This window comes from Grus americana, chromosome 3 (assembly GCF_028858705.1).
Source record: "Grus americana isolate bGruAme1 chromosome 3, bGruAme1.mat, whole genome shotgun sequence".
NCBI lineage: Eukaryota > Metazoa > Chordata > Aves > Gruiformes > Gruidae > Grus > Grus americana.
In genome coordinates, this window is record NC_072854.1 from 120,428,647 (window position 1) to 120,453,618 (window position 24,972).

A 24,972-nucleotide genomic window follows, 5' to 3' on the forward strand; every position below is an offset into this window, starting at 1 on the left:
GTTTGCAGATTTTAATGTGATTCTGGACTGTAATTTCCTATAATTCATCAAAATTCTCCTTTCTTGTGATGTTAACGATCAGCCTATCCTATTAAGGTATAAACTCAACATTTCAGAAAAATCTGTCAACGTCACTTGAGCATCCTTTTTCATGCAAAAGTCATGGGTAAGAACTAAAGAGACATGAAACACTTCAGGATGCTCTGTGAAATCTGCTCTACAACTAAAGTACACAGATTAAAAAAACGTTGCCTACGTATTAAGGCTCAGCTTGTCCAAGTAAATTTGGCAATTCTGTGAACTGTGCAATGAATCTCCATTCTGAGGCGTATCTTCAAAGAAAGCTTGTGAACAGAAGATGAAGATGTATTTAAATAACTGTGTATGGTATCCATGATCATCTTCATAATTTGCACACAAATCCCTTTCTAGCTCATCTTTAAAAACTGGGCATAATTAAAAAGCATATTCGTCACAATACCTCCTTGCAGGGGATAATTCTCCCTGAATTCTACTAATTTCTACTCTTCACCTAACATCCCATTTTTCTTCTGTAACACATAATTAATAGTGACAAAATTTTATTAAAACCATAGTAAAGGATTCTGATAGACAGTGACAACAGTTTAAATCATATCACTCACCCGCATGATCCATTATATTCAAATTTTCCTTGATTCAACTGCATTGCTAAATCTGTCACGAGAGAAAAAAAATTACTTTCCTTCTGATTAATGCAGATCATGAACAATCCTTTTTAGAAAAGAAAATAAGTTTGTCCAGAATAATCAGTTTAAATAAAAATTAAATTTAATGCATATAAAACAGACACATTAAGAAATAAAAGGAAGCAATAGGAAAACTTCGGATTTCTTCACAGTATTAACAGCTTTATTAACCCAGCTGAAGTCTACACTGTGCTTCGAAAACACAGTCTCTCCCTGAATTCAAACACACTTGGTAGGCAGAGAAGCATCAGATTGTGGTCGTGTGAAGTGCCTGGGATGGGATTTCCATCATCTCACTTTTGGTATCTACTGTATAGGTGTCTCCATTTCCGCTAGCGAGCTAGAATCACTTTGAGTAACGGAGGGATACGAGCACTTAAACAGTGCAATTAATCTTAGTCTAAGGCAGACATATAAAGCATACTTGATGAGACATCCTAGAAGTATGTATTTCTCTACGATGATCACAGACAACTACTTCCGATGAAGCTGTCTGTATTCTGATGTCTTACAGAAGGTGAGATATCACACTGGTTTTCTACGGGCTTAACTGAATAAAATACCACAAAAAAGCAACCACAAAGATCACAGCAGCATTGCCTAGTTTCAACATTTAAAGCATCTGAGGTTTACTCAAATGCATTATTACGGCACTTGTATATACAAGACAGATTGTAAACACATAATAAGCCCCCTCCCACCAAAACCTCTCCCAAACTTTGTAAAAAATAAAATGTTTTCTTGCAGGTTTCCAGTTACACTAGAATACAATATCCTTGTTTAGCAATAACATGGGTATTTTCTTGCCCAACAGACTCTACCTTCAAAAAGGAACAAAATCTTTTCTGTATGTTCTCTGTTACACAAAATATAAGATTCTCATATGCTCATTATTATTTGCTTTACTGGACAGCCTTAACTTGTATTTCCTCAATTATTCTTCAGCCTGATACCACAGCTGGATCATAGACGACTAACACAGGAGAGTTGCTCACTTTGATTATACAATTACCACTCTTATTATATAAAGGGGTTGAGAACGACATGCAGTGGGCAGAAGCAGTGCTGGGAGAAGACTGAAGCTTGCATATCTGCTCCAACCTCCGTATCGGGTCCAGTGGAGCGCTTTACGAGCAGTGTATTCCAGGACAGTCTTCCCTTGCCTCCTCAGCTAGTGAACTCGGTGCAAAGCTTTGCAGGACAAAACTCGCGGAATTACCATTAGGAGTGTCTGCAGTACCACAGACAATTTTTGGGGGGGGTGTGTGCGCGAGTGTGTAAAAAAAAATGGAAGCACAAAAGCACTATCGCAGCTAGAAAAAGAAAATGGAAAAACTGGTCTGTTACATACATGACTGAAAACACTCCTAGATTAATTAAAAAAAACCTAAAATAAACCAAAAAACCCTAGCCTGTTATACTCACACTTTCACTGAACAGGAACAATACATCTCCTCCCAGTTTACGCTGTGGAGAAGCATTTACATTCCCTGCCATCATTCTCTCAGCTGGGATCTCAGACCCCATTCTCCGATGCTGAACACGACTTTTTAACACTTCACAATAACTGGTCTAGAAATGCATTTGGCGCACAGTCATTACTTTTTATCATCTTAATTTGTACACTCCATCTTTACTTTGCAGACACGCACCCAACTGTGCCAAGCTGTGTTTTGTGAAAACAGTGATTTCCCTGTAATTAATACTTTTTATTAATAAAACATTATCATTTATGTGAAAAGTTACAACAGTCTATTATTTTTCCATGAAAGGGGACTGAATTTTCCTTCTATGTACGGCGCTTTTATTGCTCCTTTTCTTACGCTTCCACAATTCCACCCCACTGTATTATTTAGCCATATGTCTGTTTCCTCAAAAAATGCCAGAAGCAAATCCATGGCATCTGTTTGAGAGTTCCTGCCCAAGCCATTCTTTAGGATTGAGGTTCACTGGTCGTTGCTGCCTACCTGGGGTCTGATAGTTCAGTGAGACCATCTGGCAGCCAGCGTTCCAGAAAATCTGAGGCATGTAATTACTGGAATCCACTCGGCCTCCCTTTGGGTATATCCGACTCATTTGTCGTTTATTATAACTGTATAATTCATCAAGGAAAATGAGATAAAAACATCATAGAAATGGATGGTCGTCTCCTGGTATCTTCAATATTTCTTACATTAATCTTACTGTTTCTCATCCTACGACCTACTTTCCCTTTTCCTTTACAGACGCGGAACACTGTAAATCTAGAAAGGTACGCTTATTGTTTATCTGTAGCATTAGTAGAGAAGTGGTATGAGGAGGTGAAAGGATACTTCACAAACTCAATAGCATGGGTCTTCAAATACCCTAGTCCGACTGATTCATTGAAAGAGGACATATTATGATGAATATTACGTTCTAGAAAGAAAAGACAAGACATTTTAAAATACTTCTGTAATGACAAATCCAAATTCAAAATCATGCACTATATGTAATAGCAGCATATAGCAAATTCTGGTCTCTTTCCCCATTATCTGTCACTCATAGAATCAAATTATACTGAAGACAAATTTCATAATATTTCTGACTTTCCTTTTTCTTTCACTTCCTGGGAAATCAACAAAACTTTTTTTTTTTTAAGGACAAAATTGTTGTTCAAAGTCTGTGTTGTATGGCTAGATAAGGCAAAAAAACACGATAAACGGTCTAGTGTGCAACATGAAAGCATCAGCTAACTGCTGACCACTGTGACGATCACGCTAACCTTACTTTACAGAAAGATGAACTAAAAAAGGCAGTTTAAACGGAAAGGCATATAGAATAGAATCAACCTCAACCTCAACAGCTTCGTATTCTCCCAGTAATTTAGTGACTCCGTGTGGATGACCAACGGAATAACATGCTACTTTTACATCCAAGAAAACAGATCTAAAAATGTACTGATGATGGTCATTAAACTATAAAAGTCTTACACCACTTCTACACTCAGGAAATGTAGAGATTAAAAAAACTACCTAGAATAAGCAGACAAATACTTTTATTTCATTCAACCTTTTATGTTACCTTCTGCTACATCGAAACCTTGAAATTTTACAGGTTGAGCATAGTTGACCATTGTTGATAAATATGGATGTATATTGGTTGTGGCACCTACATATTTGTAAGATGCCATCCATGCTTGTTCATCTTCAACAGTTACTAAACCCTGAAAACAGACATTAAAAAGATTAATCACTATTTGTGCGTGCAAACACTATTGTTGGAATTTTCAAGTGTGATACACAATTACACCCAAATCTGAAGAAAGTTAAACAAAGTGCAAATTAATAAAAGTAGAAATTCAATGTCACAAATTAAGATTTATTTTCTTCCTGATATAGGCACCAAACACTCTCAATGTTACAGGATGCATGCAAGAGGACTGATGATAGAAAAGCTCCTAAGCAGTGGGTAAATATTACGTGATGTTAGTGGGACAGCTTTGGGATAAAAGATAAATATTTCAACAAACTGAACAATGGTGGGAGATAATGATCTACCTTTGCCAAATAAACTTCTAAGAATTGTGATTTAATACAAATTTTCTCATAGCAACTGCGGTGGGGTAATGCCTACTTGGTACCAAGTAGAACCTTCTCAACGTTAAAACACAAATAGGTTCAACTGCTAAACTTTACTAATAAAAGTAGACCAAAATATAGGGATTACAGCCTTCACTGGACAAACAGATATCACAAGACCAACAGCAGACAAAGTACCAAGCTCATATTCCTGGACATTAAAATGATAAAAATCTGAATCCATCATTCACATGAAGATACACTGTATTTATGAGAGAACTGCAAAAGTTTTCTACGACTATCTCATCTGCTAGAAACCCACAATAGGAAGCACTTCCCATGTGGATCTACCTGTCCAACTTTTTCCCTTCCCTAAACCAGGTCGAAACACATTCTTTTCACTGAAAGAAAGGAAAGAAAAAGAAAGATCTCTGTCAATCTAAGCAAACTCCGCAAGGCTTACTGTTCACGGCATTTTTCCGACAAATATTTTTGCTTGTTCTCCTATCAGTGAACCAGTTACCAAAAAAAAAAAAATCTAACCTACTGTAGACTGACAGTGAACTTCTGCAAGAAAGTACTAATTATATTCCAAAATTCTTACAGTACAGCTTTTTATTTTCAGAATGCAACCTGTGTTTGTCAGAAAGTTCTCCTCCATTTTTCTATCGGGGTAACCGGAAGCACTGCAAAGTCCTTTCTTGGGCAGTAAGCCTCAGCATGTCTAACAGCATCAGCATTAAAGCATGGAAGACAAATGCAGTACACAGTACCTACACTACTGCAACTCATTTACTCAGGACACGGGAGAGGAAAGGAAATGTGAAACTACTTGCCAGTATTACGGGCATGTGCCTCTACCTCCTATATAGTGTGGACCCATTTGAAAAAATGAATTCCATGTGAACTGAAACAATGTACGCCTTGATATAAGATGATTATAGTCACAAGGAACATCATTTTCTGACTGCATGAAATAGCTGAGTTATCAGAATGAGTCCAGGTGCACATGGTTTTATGTGCGTTTTAGACTGAATGAACCTTCCAGTGGTCCATGAAATTTTAATGCTGATCACCAGGGCTCAACACAACTGCTTTTCAGGAATCCACATACTGGGGATTCACAGATCTGTTCCCTAAATATGCCAAATGGTACACCCCTTTATTAGTAGAATACAGGCATTTGTTTGTTACTAGGTCAATATTTGTTAAGAGAGTTTAGATCAAATTAAGGCTACACTTCTTCAAAGGACCTAGTCCTTTCCAGTGTCTTCATTTTGGGAAGACCAATAATTCAGGGAGAACTGACCACTCATCTTCTAAAAACCAGGCTCCTTCAATGTGCCTCTTGTGGAACGCTCAGAATTGTTAATCGTATTTTACTATCTTGGTCCATAAATGTCTAAGTAAAAGGAAAGTCAAAGGGGATTATCTGTGCCTTAGCGCCAAGGCAACAGTACCCTGCAGACTATAGCTGTATGACTGCACTACTGACATACTAGCTGCAAGACAATCTACACGTTATGGATTTTATCTTATTTACCTGCAGACCCATATTTTTTAGAATAAATAGGCTCTACTCTTTGCAGCGTTCACAACTTTAAAACTATGAATTAGAAAGGGGTAAGGCTGGAATGTTTCTTAAAAGCCTAGAGAAACGAAGGAATGGTTACAACAGCGCATGACCCTTTTAAGGGCTAGAGAAAACAAAGGGGGAAAGTTGATCTCTCTAGGTTATTTATATATCCCCACCCCTCAAGAAAAGTAGCAGAACCCACTTAGAAAACAACACAGACTGAAACAAAGTGTGGTTAGGAACAGGAGCAGCTTTAATGAGAGAAGAGAAGGAAGAAGAGTGGAAGGAGGTGGGAAGAGTCTTACAGAAGGGATTCCTGAGAGAAGATAAATGCAGAAGTCCCAAGGGAAAGCAAAAGGAGGAAAAAGAGAGAGGAAAACAAAGTGCAGTCAGGGTAAGGGAAGAGGGGAAAAAAAAAGAAGCAGGGATGATACATCTCAACACCATTCAAAGAACTGCTATTTCCCAGTGCCTCGCATTGGAGACTGAGATCAGACACTTCTAAGGAGGCAAAAGTCATGCACTCCTGTCTGTCCCCAAATTTTCTGACAGCCCTAACCCCAGGATAAAAGTACAGCAGAAGAAACCCTAGAGAAGAAAAGGAGGTAGAGTCACTTTCAAAAATACTCTGTAGGTGCAGTGAAACTGTGCATAAAATTGTTAAACCACTAAGAATGCATGGTAAGTAATGTGTGTTATATATAAAGCAATAAAACAAACTACATAACATCCTATGTGTCACCTTTTTATTGTTTTCTTGCTCAGAATCTTCAACAGCCTAAGGGAAAAAAATATATATACATTACCCAAAGAAAAAGCAATAGGAAACACTCACAGTAAGAAAAAAAAAATCCTCAAAAATTTATGCATTTAGCAAAAAGTATACCGTTTTCCACCTTCCTTTGTGGCTCATCTGTCCCATACATTTGCAAATATTTGCAGTTTCTTTCAAATCCGGGTACACAAGATATGAAATTCAACAGCTCACTAGCAATGGGACTAGGACGGAGGATGCCAGACAGTTAAGCCCAAACCAGCGCTATCACTAGATGCTGGGGACAGGAAGTTTCAAAGAACGAAAGAATGACACACCCAGACAACACAAAAAATCATCTGATCTGGATATGCAAACCGGCCAGGCTCTGAAAACTTGCGGGTTAAGACTGCTGTAAACTGTGCTTTATATGTCCACATTTGGAAAAGGTCTATCTCAAGATGTTATTTGCAGCGGGACAGTCTGCTGTCTGTCTTCGATTACAAGCTGCCACTACTGAGAAACTTGGACAGATAAATGTTGACTTGGCACTGACTGTACATTCCTAAAGAATAAGGATCAAGTCACTGATCAGCAAAGAAACAGAGAAGTTACCCAAGGGCATGTGCTGAGGATGAGTGACTAATCTGACAAAAAAAAACCCCAACAACAAACCAAACCCCAAAGCACTCAGGTAGTTAAGGACCAGCTGACTTAGTAAGTGAAACCGGCCCTAGAGCAAAGAAGTTAAACAACACTTCAGTGGGAGGATTCGTAAAAGTCCTGAAGAAGTAAAGATGTCGACATGAAGAGATACCAAGAAGGCAGGTCTGATGTCTCAGTGATCTAGTAGCTAGAAACATACTGCCAAGGGGAATCTGTGCAAGGAAAGATTTTCCATACCTCTACTTCTATCTGGAGTAAGATCCAAGGTAGCCAAGCAGGAGAAAAGAAGTGGCTAAAATACTTGAGCGACAGAGGAGCGTGATGTGATAAGGTACCTTAGCACTCACATGTGGGGTTTTTTCTGTAGCAAGCAGTAATAATGCCTTCAGTGCCAGAGCAGCCTTAGTTCCGAATTCCAATATTCTGTACCTACTATCAAGTAACACTCAAGTTACTGAGCACAGACTGACAAACTGTACTAAATCACGTATGAGTGGAATAAAGGGGACTCTTACCCTGTCTGCCAGCTGGCTCTCTGGTAGAGCCCCACTGCCATACCACCCCACTGCCATACCACCCCACTGCCGAACGATCGTCGTATTTCTCCTTCATTACTGCAGGTGGAAGGGAGAATCTATCCTGAGAGTTAACAATCAAAAATGACCCAGGGAATCCCTACAATGAAGACAAAGGATGCAACCTTCCAAAAAAAATCACTGAACGAGGAAGCTGATATTCCACCTCGTATTAGGGCTCTGCAACTGAGACGCCAAGTGAAATATCAGAGGCAGGAGCAGGAAACTGCTCGCTGCCTTTAATTAGCATTTTTGATCAAATCCTCCACTCCTTGTATATTCTTTCCCTACATACTGATTCTGTTTCCTCAATGAGTATTCTACCTGAAAAAGCAGAGAGTATCTTCAGCTACAAAATTTTGTCTTCTCATGACCCTAAAGGTTAGAAATCTGGTGAAGATCTCATGTTTGACTCTTCTGACAACATGTGCTGTTATGTTTCCACAAAACACAGTGTCTTTTACACCCACCTCTGTGGAAAGCTTCTAAAGAAATATATTTAAGAAGCAATCCCACCTTTTTGACGCTGATGGCAACAGCTTCTTTTTGACTGTAATCATCTACAGTAAGGTCACTTCCAAATTTGTACTCTGGATGAGCTTCTTCTTCCTGGTCAGCTGCAAAGAAAAGAAAGAAGGATCAGTGCAAAAAACCACAGCAACTGCTGGTTTCGTGAGAGACATGAAACAACTGACAGCTGAATACATAGCTTTGGTTTTGGTATTTTTTAAAAACAGAAGTAAACCCCAGGGGTTCAGATTTCCAAGCATTAGTAGTAAATTACAGCTAAGGCATGAGATTCTTATGGCTTTGACGTGGTTAGTAAGAGAAATTTTATTTAGTGTAGTTTTGAAGGAATCAGCAATTTGCTTAGCAAAAGTGTAAAAAAAACCCAATAGGCTTGGGGAAATAACAAGAAATGAAGACAGAGATCTTTAAATAAAGATGTAAGAAGTTGCTGGTGTCCAGACTTCTCATGCGCATTGTTAGAGTCTCCTTACTGTCTTCCCTATTATAGGGAATAATTTTCCTTGGCTTTTAAGGTGATTTTCTGTTAGAACCTAGTGTACTCAAAGAATCTAGAAAGTTCTCTTACAAAAAATCATTAATCACATTATTCATATGGATTTAAAAAACAATTTTAGAAAATAATTATTTGAGCCTCTTGGTAGTCTAGCATATAATTTATAAACACAGCACAATAAAAGCCCTATTAGAAATAAGCATTCCAATGGAAATCAGCCTGCAAAATAACAGAATCTCATCTGTGCTCCTTGAGCACCTGAAGAAAGATACTGAGGGCTCTCCAAAAATTGTTGTACTTCAGTCTTTTTTAGCATTGCAAGGACAGATACTGGATTTGGATCACAAAGAATATCTGTCATGAGGACCTTTACTGACAGCAACAGCAGTGGCTTTGTGCTAGTGGGAAAAAAAATAAAAAAAAAAAAATCAAGGAGAGGACCAAGGTGTAGGCTAAAGCCAGAACGTTCAGTATGACAGGGGTCACAGGCCAGTACCTTGGTACAGACACTTGCAGACAATGCATGATTTACCTCTTCTGATGGTGGACATTTAAAACAGACAAGGTGAATCACACACTAAATATGTCTATTTTTCTCTGTTGGCCATAAACACATTCTACATCACTGGCTCAGTTCTAAATGTTTACACTCAAGATATCTGAAGTTTGGCAAGAAAAATCCTATCCCTCGTTTTTTCCTTATAAAGTATAATGCAATAATCCAATCTGATGTTGACACAAATATTAAAAATAGTGACAAAATGTGTTTTCAAAGCAAAGATCACAGCTTCCCAGACTCTCTCACACACACAGTGAAAATCTCACTTGGTTGCTGTGCCTATAAGACTTCTACACAGTAAGTGGAAGTTAAAAATTACCACTAGTACCAGCAACGGCGCTCACGTTCCTACCACAGTCTGTCCCGGAGCTGTGTATCCAGACAAGATGCTAAGGCTGGAGGTCTGTATAAATGGTCCTGCACTGAGCACAGACTTACGGCCGCTGCCACAGATTGCGGGCACGTGAGTAACGTGCATACTAGCTGCTCATGCTGGCCTACTCATTTACCACAGGCAATGTTTGAGAGCCCTTCTCTATGAAATCCTCACCACTTTCTATTTCTTCTTCATTATCATCCTCTAAGATATTTACAGGAGCAGCAGTTTCCCCAGCCTCCATCATCTTTTTCAGAGCGTCAAGCTGTTCTGTTAATAAGAAAAATAAAAATAAATTAGTCATGACATGAACAGTTTGTAGCACAAAGAAATAAATGAAAACAATTATAATTGATTCTCTAATCCCGAGAGCTACTTTTATTTAATGGGTTCTCTAAGATTAAGTTTTCAGTTAGCAATAAAATTTTAGAGAGTAAGAACATCTTTAGACATAAACTGTTGTTAGATCTAAAAAGCAGTCAGTAAGGGCTGTATCCAAAGCTCACTGAAGTTAAGAAAAATATTTCCATGGACTTAAAACATCTTTGGAGCAAGCATATTACTTCTTCAAAGAACGGACAGCTCTCTCTTTGGTGCCTGATCTATGCAAATGGAGGCAAAGTGCTTGGATTTTCAGTTGTGTTCCCACGTGCATTTCGGTTAGACGGTATGAACACAATCATGTATGACTCAAGTCAGTGGAAGGTCAGTACACTTATCTTTGAATGGAGAAGGACCAGGGTTTATCACTACAGCCATACTGGAAACTAATAGAGCAACATTATTATTACTGAAAGAAGATAAATATCAGAACTGGCAATAATACCAAGAGCAGCAATTTGAAATTCCATTTCATTTTATGCTTATCCTGGAAAAACAGAGCACTGCAAACATACTAGTGCAGGCAGACTTTACAAGAGATTCTATCTGTGTTATATTTTAGCTCAAACAGCAATCTGATACAAGTCCCAGGATTACATTTCTAGGTCTATCTATGCCTAATGCTATATGCTGATATCAAGGCCTAGGCTCTGGCATTCAGACAAAACACAAGGGCAAAGTGTCATTTCCATGTAATTCATATTGTTCCAACACTAAAGTACAGGCAATTTGGAAAATTTAGTAACAAAGCCTATTCATACCAATGTGGACTTTTGTTTAATTTAATACTCGACAAGCTTTACTTACTTTTTTCTACCTCAGGTTTCAGCCTTTTATTCTTGATGAGAATCTTTCTTTTGAGGTCATTAGGGGAAGGTAAGGCTTTACCTGCATCAAGCTGTAAAATAATTTAAAGAAAAGGCTTAACAACAGCTGTTTGGCCTCTTTGTATCCCTATTTGGGATTTTGACTTTAGGACAGCAATGGTAAGGGGCGGTGAACAAGCAGTGCCACCTCAGGCACAACCCTGAGAGGTAGTGTGACTGCAGTTATATTGTCTCCTCTGCTTCCTCCCTGTCCCACGGGAAAGCTGTGCTCAGATAAATGTTGCTGGCTGAAGCCAGCATGTTGGTCTCCAGCCTACGTCATCCTCAGCTGCACTGGTCAAAACGTCTCCCCCTCTCCTGCCTAGCAGTGGGCACAGCTGTGACCTTGCAACTCTTCATGGGAGGACCTGCTACCTTCCCTCTCCCTGTGGTTCACACGCACTCCAAGTCACAGTTTAGCCCATTATCATTTGATCTCTAAATAAGTCACCTTTTACGGTCCCTTCAAGCTGTAATAAGGCAAGCAAGGCAGCCCACACATAGAATCGTTTTGGTTGGAAAAGACCTTTAAGGTCGTCCGTACAGAGTAGAAATGGGCAGGCACTGGTGAATGGAACACCACCCAGTCCTTAGCGAGGTAACGAGGACTGTTTCTGCCAGTAGGGCTACAGGGTCCCATCTTCGGTATTTGTGAAAGGCTAATGGCAAGTTTCACATACGCAAGGAAGTACTACTAAAAGGTTTGTTCCAGTTTGGGGAAGGAGAAAAAGTGTTATTGAGGAAAGAGAAAAAGTGCAAAATCCTTTGATTTAAGCCCCATCACATCATTGAGGCTAAGAAACAGGGATTTGGGAATGGTAATTAGCACACTCTCCACCTCAGGCTGGCTAAGAATATCACGCAGGGAGTTGCTGCTATAATGGACTGCGGTTTCCAGTGAACCGCAAGTGATATATGAGTAGAAAACATTTCCAGGGCCAGTAAAAATTCTTAGAAGAAATATTCAGATAGTCTTATCCTTAAATCCATCTCTGAGTTATGCAGAAGCAGCATTCTAGATGAAGAAACACAGGAACAAAGCACCGCAACTTGAAACCAAATAGAAGCAGCAGAGGTGACAAGTAACAATCCAGCAAAAGAAACCAAATCAACCCAACTCAGCCCCACAACAATGGGTGCAAACCTCCTTGCGGGAGGGTAATGGTTATCCACAACCACCAGGCTAGCTGTCATGGGAGTTTCAGCATGTTGGATGAAGAAAAAACACAATTGTCTCTGAGCGCGCTTGGGTTGTAATTCCACTAGATGTCAGTGCCGCAGAGCTCATTTATCCCCAGGCTTCCAGGATGCCAGCCTGCATCCTCAAGCACACGGCACAGCTGGATGCCCATTTGGACAAATATTTGCTTTTACTTAAAACCAAATCTGCTTCCCCCAGTGCCAGGTCTCTCTCAAGTCTGTCCTCAGTCAGTCGCGGTACCAGAAACCAAACACTCATAAAATACACGTTTCAAGCTCCTCCTGCCGTTTCCGCAACGTTTGCTTTGTGAGTAGCTGGGGTCTGAATTCGCCCATGAGGTAGCAGCATGGCAGCCTTTGGCCAGCTCTATTTTAGGCTTCCCTGAAAGCTGCTGGAAGGTGCCTTTTGTGAGGAATGTGGCAGGGTGCTACACACATTACAGGAGAACACTATAGATTTCATTCTCTGGTATGCACTTTTCAGGGCAACAACCTGATATTCACCAAGCCTTGTGCGTTGCTGTCCCTGCAACATGTGAGGGAAGCCAAGAACAGCACAGCTCTAGAGATGGTAATGCCAGGAGCCCCCTTTGCTGGGACCACATGGACAGGAGCTGAAAGGTAAGGCACGGTCCTCTCTTCCGTGGTCCCCCACAGCACTGAAGACCATCTGCAGGTTTTGGGTGTCTGCTGGCAGACAGTGAGCACATTGCTCAGGAGAGTAAGGAAGGCCGGGAGGAGTAGCTGCAAGCAGTGGGTAACAAGCTATTAAATTCTCAAATATTGTGTTTGTGAAGGAGTGTCTGTTGTTATCTCCTGCCACACAGGACAGTGAAGTGCATGCAGATTACGGTGCACTTGATAGTCCAAATGAGACTGCAGGGAACTCTTCATGCTTAATTTAATTCTTAATGCAGTAGTGGGGGATACCTAGACTGCAGGACCTGATCTGGAGCATGCAAAGTGCAGTCGAAAGAAGAGGTTTCCTCAGCTGAGACCATGCAATTCATAATTAATTGGTTTTCAACAGCGTCTGGCAATTTCAGAGTTATGTATGATCTGCAAATACAATGTATGTGGTGTATTTTATATAGGTGCTGATATTACGTCACACATCGAGGGGATGGATTTCCCCAGGCTGCTCACCAGAGCCCTGCACAGAAGAGATTAAACAAATCAGATAAGGACCAAAAAGCGTAGACAACCAAAAACCACTAGTCATTTTTGAAAGCCCAGGGCTGGCAGTGAACAGCACTATAGGTGATATGATCCCAGTTTATCATCTCTATTAAATATAGGTAATATTAAAAAAATTAGAAGACTGGCAGAGTATAACATACGGGATGTGTTTCTAAAGGCTGCTTCAACAGGAGATCTCCAAAAAGATCTTCACAGTATTTTGACATCTTGTACTGTTGATATTTGCTGGAAAAGATGATGTTGGTTAATTTTTAAATATAAAAAAAGAAATCACTATTACTCAGCAAAACAGACTAATACTAAGTAATGTAGACATCCCAAATGATATACTGCCTACTTTCTCTCAACTGAGAAGTATTACTTCACTATAATTAAACTGTCAATAAAAGTCTATGATCTGACATAGATGAATTTAGTAAGACCAAAAAAGTAGATTAACAGAATCCCACACAACTAATGGAACATCCAAATACATTTCACAGATTTACCACAGTTAAAAATATTGGCATTATTAAGCTAGCTAAAGATTAACTAGATATTAAAGTATAGTCTCTTCCAAGTGACATTTAGTATACCTGCATGTCCCTACACAGTTTTCAAGTGAACTCAAATTACAGCATTTTTGAGCTGTATCATCTCTCTCACATATTGCACTATTATTAAAAAAAAAAAAAGGGCACTATATACCTGCAATGATTTTCAAATGAAAGAATGACAGGATACTCTGACGTAACAAATGCTGTTTCCTTAATGGCTTGAATTACATCCTTTAAAATGCAATAATAGGATTCAAATTAAAACAGATCAAATTACAATCATAATGAAAGAGGTTTTTTGTTCTCACCCCACCTTCAGAAACACAGAGCTGAGACTCAAACGTGCCAAGTGAAGCCAAAACTAGAACAAAGTGTATGCACATTCTTCCCTGTTCCCCCCAACAACCCGGACCCAGCACCCAAGAGGTGCCTCACAGCACCTGCAGCAGTGATGGCAGCTTCACCCAGAACCCATCAATGCTACCCCTGGATCTGCTCCCATCTGCTCTTGCCAGGGAGGATTTCTACTCCCACAATAACTCCTGCATCTTCAGGCTGTTTCCGTAGCTAAGGAACTTCTCAGACAATGGAGAAGTGCCAAGAGCCACAGGATGTGAAAATATGGGGCAAAAGAAGCAAGTCTACTCCCTGCAGTTTCTGTGGAAAGGCAGACATAACACAGGGGTGTATGATGCAAGTCAGAAATGAGCCCTAAGACCTGGGGCAAGGAACGGTGCCTATGCGATTTGTTAGTCTGTCACAAGGGAGCAGCGTCTGGGTGCTGAGGAGGGGAGGGTGCCCTGCATGGATTCTTGTCCAGGGGCTCTGCTGCATTTACCTTGAAAAGAATATCTGTACACATTGCTTTTCCATGCGTTATTATTGGTTCTTGGTCTTCACCTTTGCCATCCCAACAGTCCAGCTCAACACACCTAAAGACCCAAGAAAAATGATGTCACCTTCCTTGGTGTTTCATTACAGGCGAGCTACTTGGGACAAGTTCTGAGCAGCGATGTTCAGAGCAGTAAGTTAAAAAGCTGTTTTGGGCATTACACAATTCATTTTAAGCTGTAATTTCAGACTGCTTTTATGACTTTGGGTATACTGCCTTAAATATAGTATGTGTGAGTCAATATATTTACACCTGAGCAATAATGTTTTTAGCACTGTAACACACTTCTAATTTATTCTCTTACTCAGTTAACTGTGACACATTCTAGTATGTCAAGAAATTAAGCAGAAAATCATAAACTGATTCTCATTTACATATAAAAATCTTAATTACAAAGCAGAAAGCCCTCTGAAATTCTTTAGCTGTCATTTTGAGATCAAACTTCTGTTATCTTTCTCACAAACTCTCTCTTGACATTAATTTCTACATTCCCACTGCCTTCCAACGTTTTTGTAAGAAAGTGTCTTAAATATGTATATTTTCATTTACCACACTAATCAATTTATACATTCAATTATGCAATATATCACCACAAAGGTATGTTATCTAGGTTTAAAGTATTAGATACACAAATATTAAAGGCTGTTATCTCCTGCTTCCAACCTGCATCCAGCCAATAGCACTTGTCTGTACATCTCCACCGAAGACTTGCCACCAAACTGCCTGCCTGTTAAATATGTATTGTGAGAGGAACTGATGAAATAATGAGCCAAAGGATGGTCCATTTCTTGATATAATTCCAAACGGTCTAGGAAAACTGGGGCATTTTCATCTGACATCAAGTATCTGCAAAACCCATCACTTGATATGACACCTAGAAGGAAGCAGAAAGTAGGGTAAATTACTACTAGAAATTTATAGCGGGCAGGAATCAAACTGTCTCACAGAGCAGGAATCTTAGCACAAAAGCTATGTTTATCTAGGCTTCTGCAAGCAAAGAGAAGCTCTCCCCTTCCAGTGCACCAAGCTGACCAGCAACTGCGTCCCTGGTGCAAAACCTGATGCTGAGGTCCCAGGTAACAAAAGAAAAAAATCAGGGGCCCACCTAGCTCAATATCCTACATCCAACACTCACCATTAGCAGACCTAAGCCATCAAGAGGATGTGAAGGTGGCAAATAAGTAGTGATATCTCCTCAGAATACTCCTAATAATTTTAGGCTCTGGGACTTTGTGAGCCAGAAATTGTGAGCTTGCACGTACCAGTCTTCTATGGTACGTTGCTCCCCTCTTTCCTATTTAGTCCTGCCCTGCCTGTGCTACATCAGTGTTAGTCAGCTTGCAGCATGTGCAGAGACTGTTCCCCACTGACAAAAACAAGTGGAGGTGTACCTGAAAACGTTTGCACGTGTTCATTTGCAAAGTATTAGGAAAATGTAAGATATCTTCAAGTTTACTCTTTGAAATACAGGTTTATTCCTTTATAACAAAAAGCAAACCATTTTCTACAATGAACATGGGACATACAGTAATTCAGAGGACAGAATTTCTCTTATTTCTCTGCTGTTATATGCTTCATAAAGTATAAAAATTATAAATCGAGGGATACATTTTAATGAAAACAAAGTAAGAATAATCAGTACTGCAATATCGGTTTTAAAGTGGCCAAGAGACTGAAAAAGGATCTGTGGTAGGGAAGAAGGGATTACTTACAAAGAGCCACTGCAGAGAATAGTTTTCTGGCACTAATTTGGAGATTGCTTTCCCTAAAGTCATATATGAGCACGCAGTTACTGTTAAGGTACAGGTTGCAGCAGTCCTACTTTTATTTTAAGACAACTCTTCTCTTATACAGAGAAGTCCGGTAATCCTGCTTCTCATTCTGCTCCTAGCTTTCTGAAAAAATCCTCTGCTGAAGCTTAGATTTTTCCATGCTTTGTGTCAGCCAGAGGTGAACTGTTCTGGAATGTCTTATTCGAATCCTCTCAGCTGATTCTGAGTTTTAGAAGGGTGGAAAAAGGAGGCGAAATGGAATTTTCAACTTTAAGATTTTTTTTTATTTTGTTAATCACTGAGAACTTAAAAGCAGCAGCACAAAATATCGCAGATGATACGTGCTTCTACTGCATCATCTAGTGGGAAAAAGTCACAAGTGAGCAGGCGTCCTAGACAAACAATGGTTGAGACTTCAGCAACTTAAGAGCTCTATGTGCTCACCAGACTGGCCGTTGTATTTTTAAGGCATTGACCAGGTGGAAGAACCTGCTTTTGTAGTGTTCCTGAGCAGACTCGGGTTACTAAACTGCACAGCATTAACTTGTTCAGCTTTACCTACTCCTTCTGTTACTGAAATGTAACTGAGGAAGAGTCAGCTGCTTATTGCTACTGTCTTTGTTGTACATCAGCCTTCTTTCTTAAACTACGTGATTTAGCAAAAAAAAGATGTTGAGCTGCATTATATATTTTGCTCAACTGCAAAGCTGTAGCTAAGAAGGGAAAAGAGACTGCAGAGAACATCCACTGTTGAGATAAATTCTTGCCGCCTTTACATGCTAAGGTTCAAGACGTTATATGAAATCATCTCTATCCTACTGACTGCATTGGGATAAAATCTGCATCAGTGAATACGATCAATGGAGGAACACTGTAAGAGGACACTACTGCTGTTCAGCTGTTACTCTCCATAACCCTATCCCTGCAGGAAGTTTACCAGATTTATTTAAAATCTGTTTGAAATATAAATCAAAGAAAGAAGCTAAATGATGAGCCAAGATTCAATTATCGGCTAAAAGAATAAGCCAATATAATTTCCTTGCTATAGCCTGGTGCTTGCAAAATCCTCCTCTGTGTGAATTACTGAACATTGTTTTCCAGTTCTAGATTAATTTCCACCTTCAGAAAACAGGTTTTTGCATCTTCCATCCTAAGCAGGTGGCAGCTACGTTAGTACACCTTCCTCATTTTGGAAAATATGTAAAATACACTGGCATCAAGAGGAATCACAGATGAATGCTTTTAAAAAAAAAATAAAAAGGACAGAGGTGCCTAAAATCAAGTAATTAATACTTGGATAATTCTACTGCATGCAGAGAGGAAGAGAAATAAGCTACACTGCTTGTGAGTGGAAAATCCTCGTAACGTTTATCAATGACTCCTAGATGAGAAATATCTCCCTCTCTCCCAGGTGATTCCTGGAGAGTCCATGTTTTCACAGAACTAAAAGAGCAATACTAACTCAGCACACAATGCAGCGGCTGGAGTAGCATGCACAGTCTGAGCTCTTCCTCTAGCCATTTGGTCAAAAGGACTCCAGTAGGATAAGGAATGGTGAAAGCTACACACCCAGCTACAGAAGGATTCCTTAAATTTACAGACTGAGGAAGACAACCGTAAACTCTTCTCAACCACTGGCCCAGAGAAAGTGAAAGGGGCAGGTATTGCTGTGGAAGGCACCGTCGGTGTCAACGCCTGTGGTGATAAAGCAGCATAAAGGCACACATGGAACCCAACAAGGCTGCAGCACCGAGCGAGAGCTGCCTCGGGCTTTATTGAAGCCGTTTAAGATATTGCCACCTCCTGTTGTCTGCTGTGTGCACCCTCCATCTGCAGGGGCAGCACTAGCGGATGTGTAAAAGCTATTCAGCTTCTCCAGTGCTAGCTTGGTCCATTAGCCTAAATGTCTAGTGAAAGTGGCCTCCTGTCAGGGTGCCTGAAGGTCTATGGGCTTTGCAAGGCTGCAGTCTCCTCCTCTGCATGCTAGGATGACAGTAATTTCCAGCAAAAGGGCAAGGAGGACAGACAGGGACGGCAACAGTTTTGATTTCTGCAGTTGATCCCAACACAGCTATTTCAGAAGAATGGAAAAGAGCTGGAAGCCAAGTTCCACCACTTACACCTCCAACACCCATAGCAGCTCAGGACACGAGCAGTCCAAGAACGGCTTGGAGACACTCCTGCAATCTTCTTGCTCAGAGAGAACTTTTTTCACTGCACCCATGTAAAATACCCTGTTCTAAGCTAGGCTGCTACCCTCAAGCACTATACAGATTATAAGAAGGTGGATGCATATCCAATAGCGCACATTATTTTAAAAAAAAAATTATTTTTACACAGTATCTGTACAGCTTTGCAGTCTCTCTGAAACCTTGGCCATAGCCACATGCATGTTGTCTTGTTACTAGGAGTCTCCATGTTGACCCCTGTTTACTCAGTCCTAGCCTCTCCCATTTTCTATCAGGATGGCTGTCTTTGCAGCCACACTGTGCCCTGGATCAGGGAAATAATCCTTCTAAAAAAATCACTAGTTTTGAGGGGGGAAATATTTTTCAGCAGATCGGTTTCCTGATCTAGTTCACTGGGTGGCCACACAAGTGCTCGCCCCCCGACCACAAGGACTGTAAGCTCCCTTTTAAAAGTTTGGATGCTTCGGAACAAATTCCCCAAATGCCTAAAACCAGTGAATACTGAATTCCCTCCCACATTTACCTTTACTCTTCAAGTCTTCATCTGGCTCATATGTCTCAATTATCTGCATTGCTCTTTTTGTGTCATAAAAGGGAAATAAAATTTCATTGAGCCGAGGGTCTCGTTGATGCTAAGGTTAGAAAACAACGGAATTCAGCAAAACAATATAGTGCATGGCTATCATCCAAGAGCATTTCATTACTGCAGATGAGAAAGAAAGAAGTGGACATTTAAAAGAAAAAAAAAAAAAAGAGCCCTAAAACTTACAGACTATTCAGTAGTAACTTTAGCTTTAGACAGAAAACGAACCGTATCTATCATAAGAAACCTAGGCAGCTTGATTATAAAAATATTTCAAAAACACCCCAAACAAACCAGTATAACTGGTCTTACTCTTGCTTGTTGATGAAAACAATGGCTGCACGTGGTATACGTGCAAATGAAATGTTGTAAACAAATAGCTAAATCTCTCTTCTTTGTAACTTCTCTCTCTTCCTAATCTTTTTTGTAGGTCATGTAAATTGATAGACTTGACTGATGGCACTGTAATCACCTCTGCAAAAAATGCATGTCTTCAGCAATATCTACCGCTAAAGTAAAAATTAAAACTAAAATAAAGCTATACTATAAATACAGAATTTGAACATCAAATTTAGAAATATGCAACTACTGATGTTTATTTGTGAATCATGGAAACACTGTGTTATTAACTATTCAAAAAACAGCGTAGGTTCTTAGAAGAAATATGTACAACTTAAGAGCTTCACGGTATCATCTCTTCAATTCACAGTAATTTACAATATTAGGATTTCATAATATATGTAATATTGAGATACAATTTAGCAGTGATTTCTAAAACACTACTAAAACTCAGAGTTTTTAAGTTTTCACTTAATAGTGTGCTATGTAATTTTTATTTCTCTCCATGCTGGATTAGAGCTGCACACTGTGTGCCTGATTCTCCATTAAAAGAAAATTAAAAACAGAATTGAACGGAGTAGTGGCATGTAAGCAGATGCAATAAAACATAAAGAAATAAATATGACTGTGAAAACACTCTTTTACCCCAGTAGGTGCATAGTTTTCAAGCTTTAGTTTAAGCAGAATTCAGAAATGTAACAGGCCACCCCCATATTGGTGATCAATAATTTGGAGTGGACAGGATGGTGTTGATATGGCTCGGCACAGCACTGTCAGCATTTGCTGTAATTCCTTATGTGTAAACTTTTGGACATTTTTTCATGGAAAAAAAGCAATATCCAATCAAAAATAGGCACTTGATCTATTTTCTTATAACCAATACATTGGTGCATGTGCTTAATCAATTCCAAGAAATTACAACCAATGCCAACTTAATCATGCAATTAAGAAGGGATCTTTCAAGTAATGGTACTGACAGTCTGCAGCATCTAAAATATAGCAGTTTCATTCACTACAGATCGGCTGTCTGGATATCTAAGTAAAACTCAGATGAAATACGGTATGAGAGCAGATGGATGCAGGACATAACTTGCTAAGCAGTACACAACAGCAACGCAACACTGGCATGCAACAGCACAGTCTACTGTGACAAATGACGAGCTTTATACCATTAGTGACAATACACCACTTCAAAAAATTGTAAGAAACCATAGGGAAGGTTCTTAACTCAAGAAAAGTGCTCTTCCCCACTCTCTCTCTTCTACAGTTAGTCATAAGCAAACAGAAGAAAATAAATGGGATAAAGCAAAAAAGTCTCCTCTTGAGAAAGAGTCTCAGAGTTATCGGAAGGAGCTAAGAGCAAAATATTCTTCTTGCAGCAATGATCATCGCTCATTATTGGTTTTCCATTTGAACAAAAGCATGTCTTTATATTTCCTTAGATTAAAAAATAAAGCAAAAGTGACAACTGACAAAGTTTTACTTTAAAAAAGGAAGAACGCTTACTGGTCTCTCTTGAGGAAACATTCTGCACTACTGAGCTTCGTGGCACAGGAAAGTTGTAACACAAAAGCTGACCAAAACTAAAAGCATGACGTTTCCTCTAGAAAGACAACATGCCCCAGGCCTAGTTTTGTATGTCCAACAAAGTTGCACTTGATTGTTCTAGTTATCATATTAGACACCCTTATACCAGATGTTCTTAACCATAGGAGGGTGTACCATCTAAAAGTATGGGGAGAAAGAACGTCTGTTTGGTTCCGCAAAGAGAGAAGGATCATTTAGCCTCCCCAACCTGGCCTCCGGTCTCCTCTTTGACAACAGTTAATAATGTGCTGGAATCAATTTTGCCTCTTGAATTTGTCCTGTGCAGCAGCGAGAAGGGTGTCCTTTTGTGGAGATGAAACATAGAGGGGGATAGAAAGAGCAAGTGAGAGAACGGGAAGGAGGGAAGAGGAGCGAGCAAGTGAGTGGAAGGGAAGGAGCGAGGAAGAGCAAGAAAGTGGGAAAGAGCAGGGGGCAGTGGGAAAGAGAGGAACAGAAAAGGATCTCCTCATACCTCCTTCCCAGGAGAAAGGATGAGTCCTGGTCAGACTACTGAATTTCCATTTTGACAGTTATGTGGGCTTATTAATTTATTGCTGCAAATTAATGGCAGGAGCAAATCTCAATAGTAGTGATGCCAGTTCTTTTTCTACCACATTTTCTTTTTTCAAAATTTGACTTTAAAAAAAGAAGACCTAGACAAAATACTCAGTGCCTGACAATAATTAAATTTCTAAAATCTTCCCAGAAGCTTTAGTACTGATACACAATTAAATCAGCTGTCAGCCAGCAGCATTTAAAAGTCAAATAGAGACAGCAGTTTGGAAGAACTCCAGGAAAGCAGCTCACTCTCTACTCATACCCAGTAACGTATCCTCATGCTTCCTTAAAAACCTGTAACACTTAGAGCTTGTGCAGCATGCCTTGGACATTACTGAATTCAAAATAATTTAGGTTAAAGACTCTCATGAAGAATTGCTCTGCCAAGTAACTCCCCTCTCCTATATAATGATAATAATCTTTTTATATTTTCCAGCATTAAACACCACTGCTAATTGCAGTGTTGGCCAGCTGTCAAGGAGACAGAAATGATCACTTCAGGAGGGAGATTCTTGATCATTTAGTGCCTTTCAAAGCATGACCAAAACTTTAAACTCTATCTGGAGACCTAAAGACCTTCAGCACAGAGCCAAAGGCATTAGTTTCAGTCATCGAAATGAATGTCCTGCTCTATACAACCACTTGACTAATACTTCCCAGCTCTGGGCACCAACTAAAGAGCCAACTACACGATTTCCAATTGCAAAATGTGTTGTGGCAATAAGAACGTAGCCAACAAGATGCATCTTTCTCCAATACTGCCCATAAAATAAGGCTTCTAATTCTGTAAAAAGAACTGCTAAAACAATACAAAACTGAGAGTACAACAATTGAATTTTAATTTCTTAATCAGTTACTGGAGATAGCTAGGAAGTTCTTACAATTGCTGACAGCTCTTCTTCAGAAGTTTGGGCTTCAAGGAAGCACACTTTAAACTAAAACAATTACAGAGATAATTTTAAAATAATGACAAAATAGTAATTTACTGAAAAATGAGGATTAACACTAAAAAAAAATCAGAAGCTAATATGGCTCAAGGTGAGGACAGGGCTGTGTGCTTCAAGCGGTGAGGTGTATCTATCACTACAAGTGACTGGGGGGACTGAGGTACTTTAAGGGGATAATTTATAATTTAAATCACGTTATCCTTTCTCTCTTTGATGCAGAAGAAAAAATGACATGCCTTAGCTATGACCCCAGTCCTGCAAACATTTAGACACTGAACTTTGTAAATAGCTGTGAGAAAAGAACATCTCACAGTAGTAAGATTAAGCATGTGCTCCAATTTGCTAATAGAGAGAACTATGTGGATATGAATTAAGGCCCCAGGTATGTAACTATTAGTCCTGAATCTTCATATAGCTGTATTGGATAAATAAATAAAATAGATTGAGAACCAGTAAAATAATTTTAGATGGAGAGATTTTTGGTAATGCATCCAGTCCCTAAAAGATCATGCAGAGAGGTAAAGCAGTTATCCATGTTCCAGATGACAAGAATCTACTGGTACAAAACCAAGTAGAATGTGCCTATTTTCCATGTGTGTATTCTTATCAAAACTACGCAGTGCATTTATTGTTGCAATTCTGAAGGAATCAGTCTCCTATAACTTACTGTGCTTTAGGAATAGAAAAAAACCCCAACAATCCTGCACTGTTTATTGAACATTCATGATATTTTTAAGAAATACTAAATACTCTTGCCAACAACTGTATTCTGGAAATATAGCAATAAAAATATTTCCTCTCATTCTGCACACATATTATTTTAAAAATCATATACAAACTCTTAAAATATCCTCTTAGCTCTTATGATTTGTAATAGATTGAAATAATACTGTCGAGAAGAATCAAACCACTGTTTATAAAAGCCTACTTCATTTTTTCTATTATTCAGAAGGATTAGCGGATATATTTAGCTGTGGCCTACGGGTAAAATAATTGCTTCTCATAAAATACTGGGTGTATTTTAGTTGAAACTGCATTGAATGTAACAGTATAAAATGTATAAAACATCCATAACACACAACATAACACAACAGCAAGTAATCAACAGATGCAATCTGCAAAGCCAACATGTAGAAAGCACAACAACATACAAGGCTGGAGCTGATTTTTGCACCTGGATGTTACCATAATGGAAAGATCAGCGGATCAAAAGCATAGCAAATAATGGCATGATTCATGCAATGGAAAGACTGGAAGAAGCAAGCCACTGCAGACAGACTTGTATGGTAGTTAATGTATGAAAAAGCTTACTTCATTTAGAAAGCTCACTAATTGGTCTACCGTTAAATAATCAGTTTTGTCTCCATTGCTGAAAAGAAATTTATTAGAGAATGTAAGTTTTCATATACGATGCTACAGTAGGTATGATTTACATGTTGACATTGTTGATACTTTTAAACCCTTCTACTTTTCTACCTGAAGTAGTTCTATAATCTCAAAATGAACACAGAAAACATGCTAACTGTCTATGCTTGGCACACTATATATCTCCCGTACCTCCTATAACTTAACCAACATTACTTCATAAAACAACATGTAAGTCCTCCAGCTGAGAATAAATTGAGTGAAGAAACTTTTAAAACTTCAAATTTCTTATTTAATTTAGTTAGTTCACATACTGTGTTAATCACCTAAAGTAGCAAGTTACAATTACCGTAGTTAGTAAAGCCAATGCAAAAAAAAAAAGTTCCAGGTGCTTCCTCTAACTCATGTAAAAGTTGCTCTAAAATACAGAGTGAACTTTTACATTAACAATCTGAGAAGGAAGGAAGGGGAAAAAAACATAGACTTGAGTTTGTCTTAAAATACTGCTGATGCTACTAGGATTCAAGGTTAGATAATCTTAGTGTTCTGTCACTATTAGATATGGAGTAAAAATACAGCAAAATTAGTTTAAAGCAAGATTATACTAAATTTGAACTTACATCTTCTTAAAGAGGTCCTCTATGTCAGTTCGGGGACATATCTTTTGGGTGAGCTCATAAAATTTCTCGTAAGTAAATGCTGCAGGCTCAATTTCATCATTCTGCAACAAAATGCAAAGGTACATTTATCCAGCAAAAGA

The 24,972-nt window shown here is 39.1% G+C and overlaps 1 protein-coding gene across 5 annotated transcripts in view; it reads right to left on the bottom strand.

Annotated features, from left to right (window-relative positions):
• The window catches only part of PLCB4 (phospholipase C beta 4), a 206,113-nt gene that overhangs the window by 44,122 nt on the left and 137,019 nt on the right, over positions 1-24,972 (bottom strand). For 2 of the 5 annotated variants that reach the window (XM_054821818.1, XM_054821816.1), the window contains exons 11-25: positions 24,833-24,933; positions 24,159-24,216; positions 19,357-19,465; positions 15,536-15,746; positions 14,819-14,912; positions 14,132-14,211; positions 13,585-13,669; positions 10,986-11,076; positions 9,972-10,067; positions 8,355-8,455; positions 6,586-6,621; positions 3,771-3,912; positions 3,041-3,125; positions 2,696-2,820; positions 645-696 (exon numbers count right to left, since the gene is read on the bottom strand). In XM_054821818.1, the coding sequence (XP_054677793.1) occupies positions 645-696; positions 2,696-2,820; positions 3,041-3,125; positions 3,771-3,912; positions 6,586-6,621; positions 8,355-8,455; positions 9,972-10,067; positions 10,986-11,076; positions 13,585-13,669; positions 14,132-14,211; positions 14,819-14,912; positions 15,536-15,746; positions 19,357-19,465; positions 24,159-24,216; positions 24,833-24,933 (1,466 nt within the window). Of the gene's footprint in view, positions 1-644; positions 697-2,695; positions 2,821-3,040; positions 3,126-3,758; positions 3,913-6,585; positions 6,622-8,354; positions 8,456-9,971; positions 10,068-10,985; positions 11,077-13,584; positions 13,670-14,131; positions 14,212-14,818; positions 14,913-15,535; positions 15,747-19,356; positions 19,466-24,158; positions 24,217-24,832; positions 24,934-24,972 lie in introns of all 5 variants that reach the window. The other 3 variants (XM_054821819.1, XM_054821817.1, XM_054821821.1) reach the window with 2 other exon arrangements.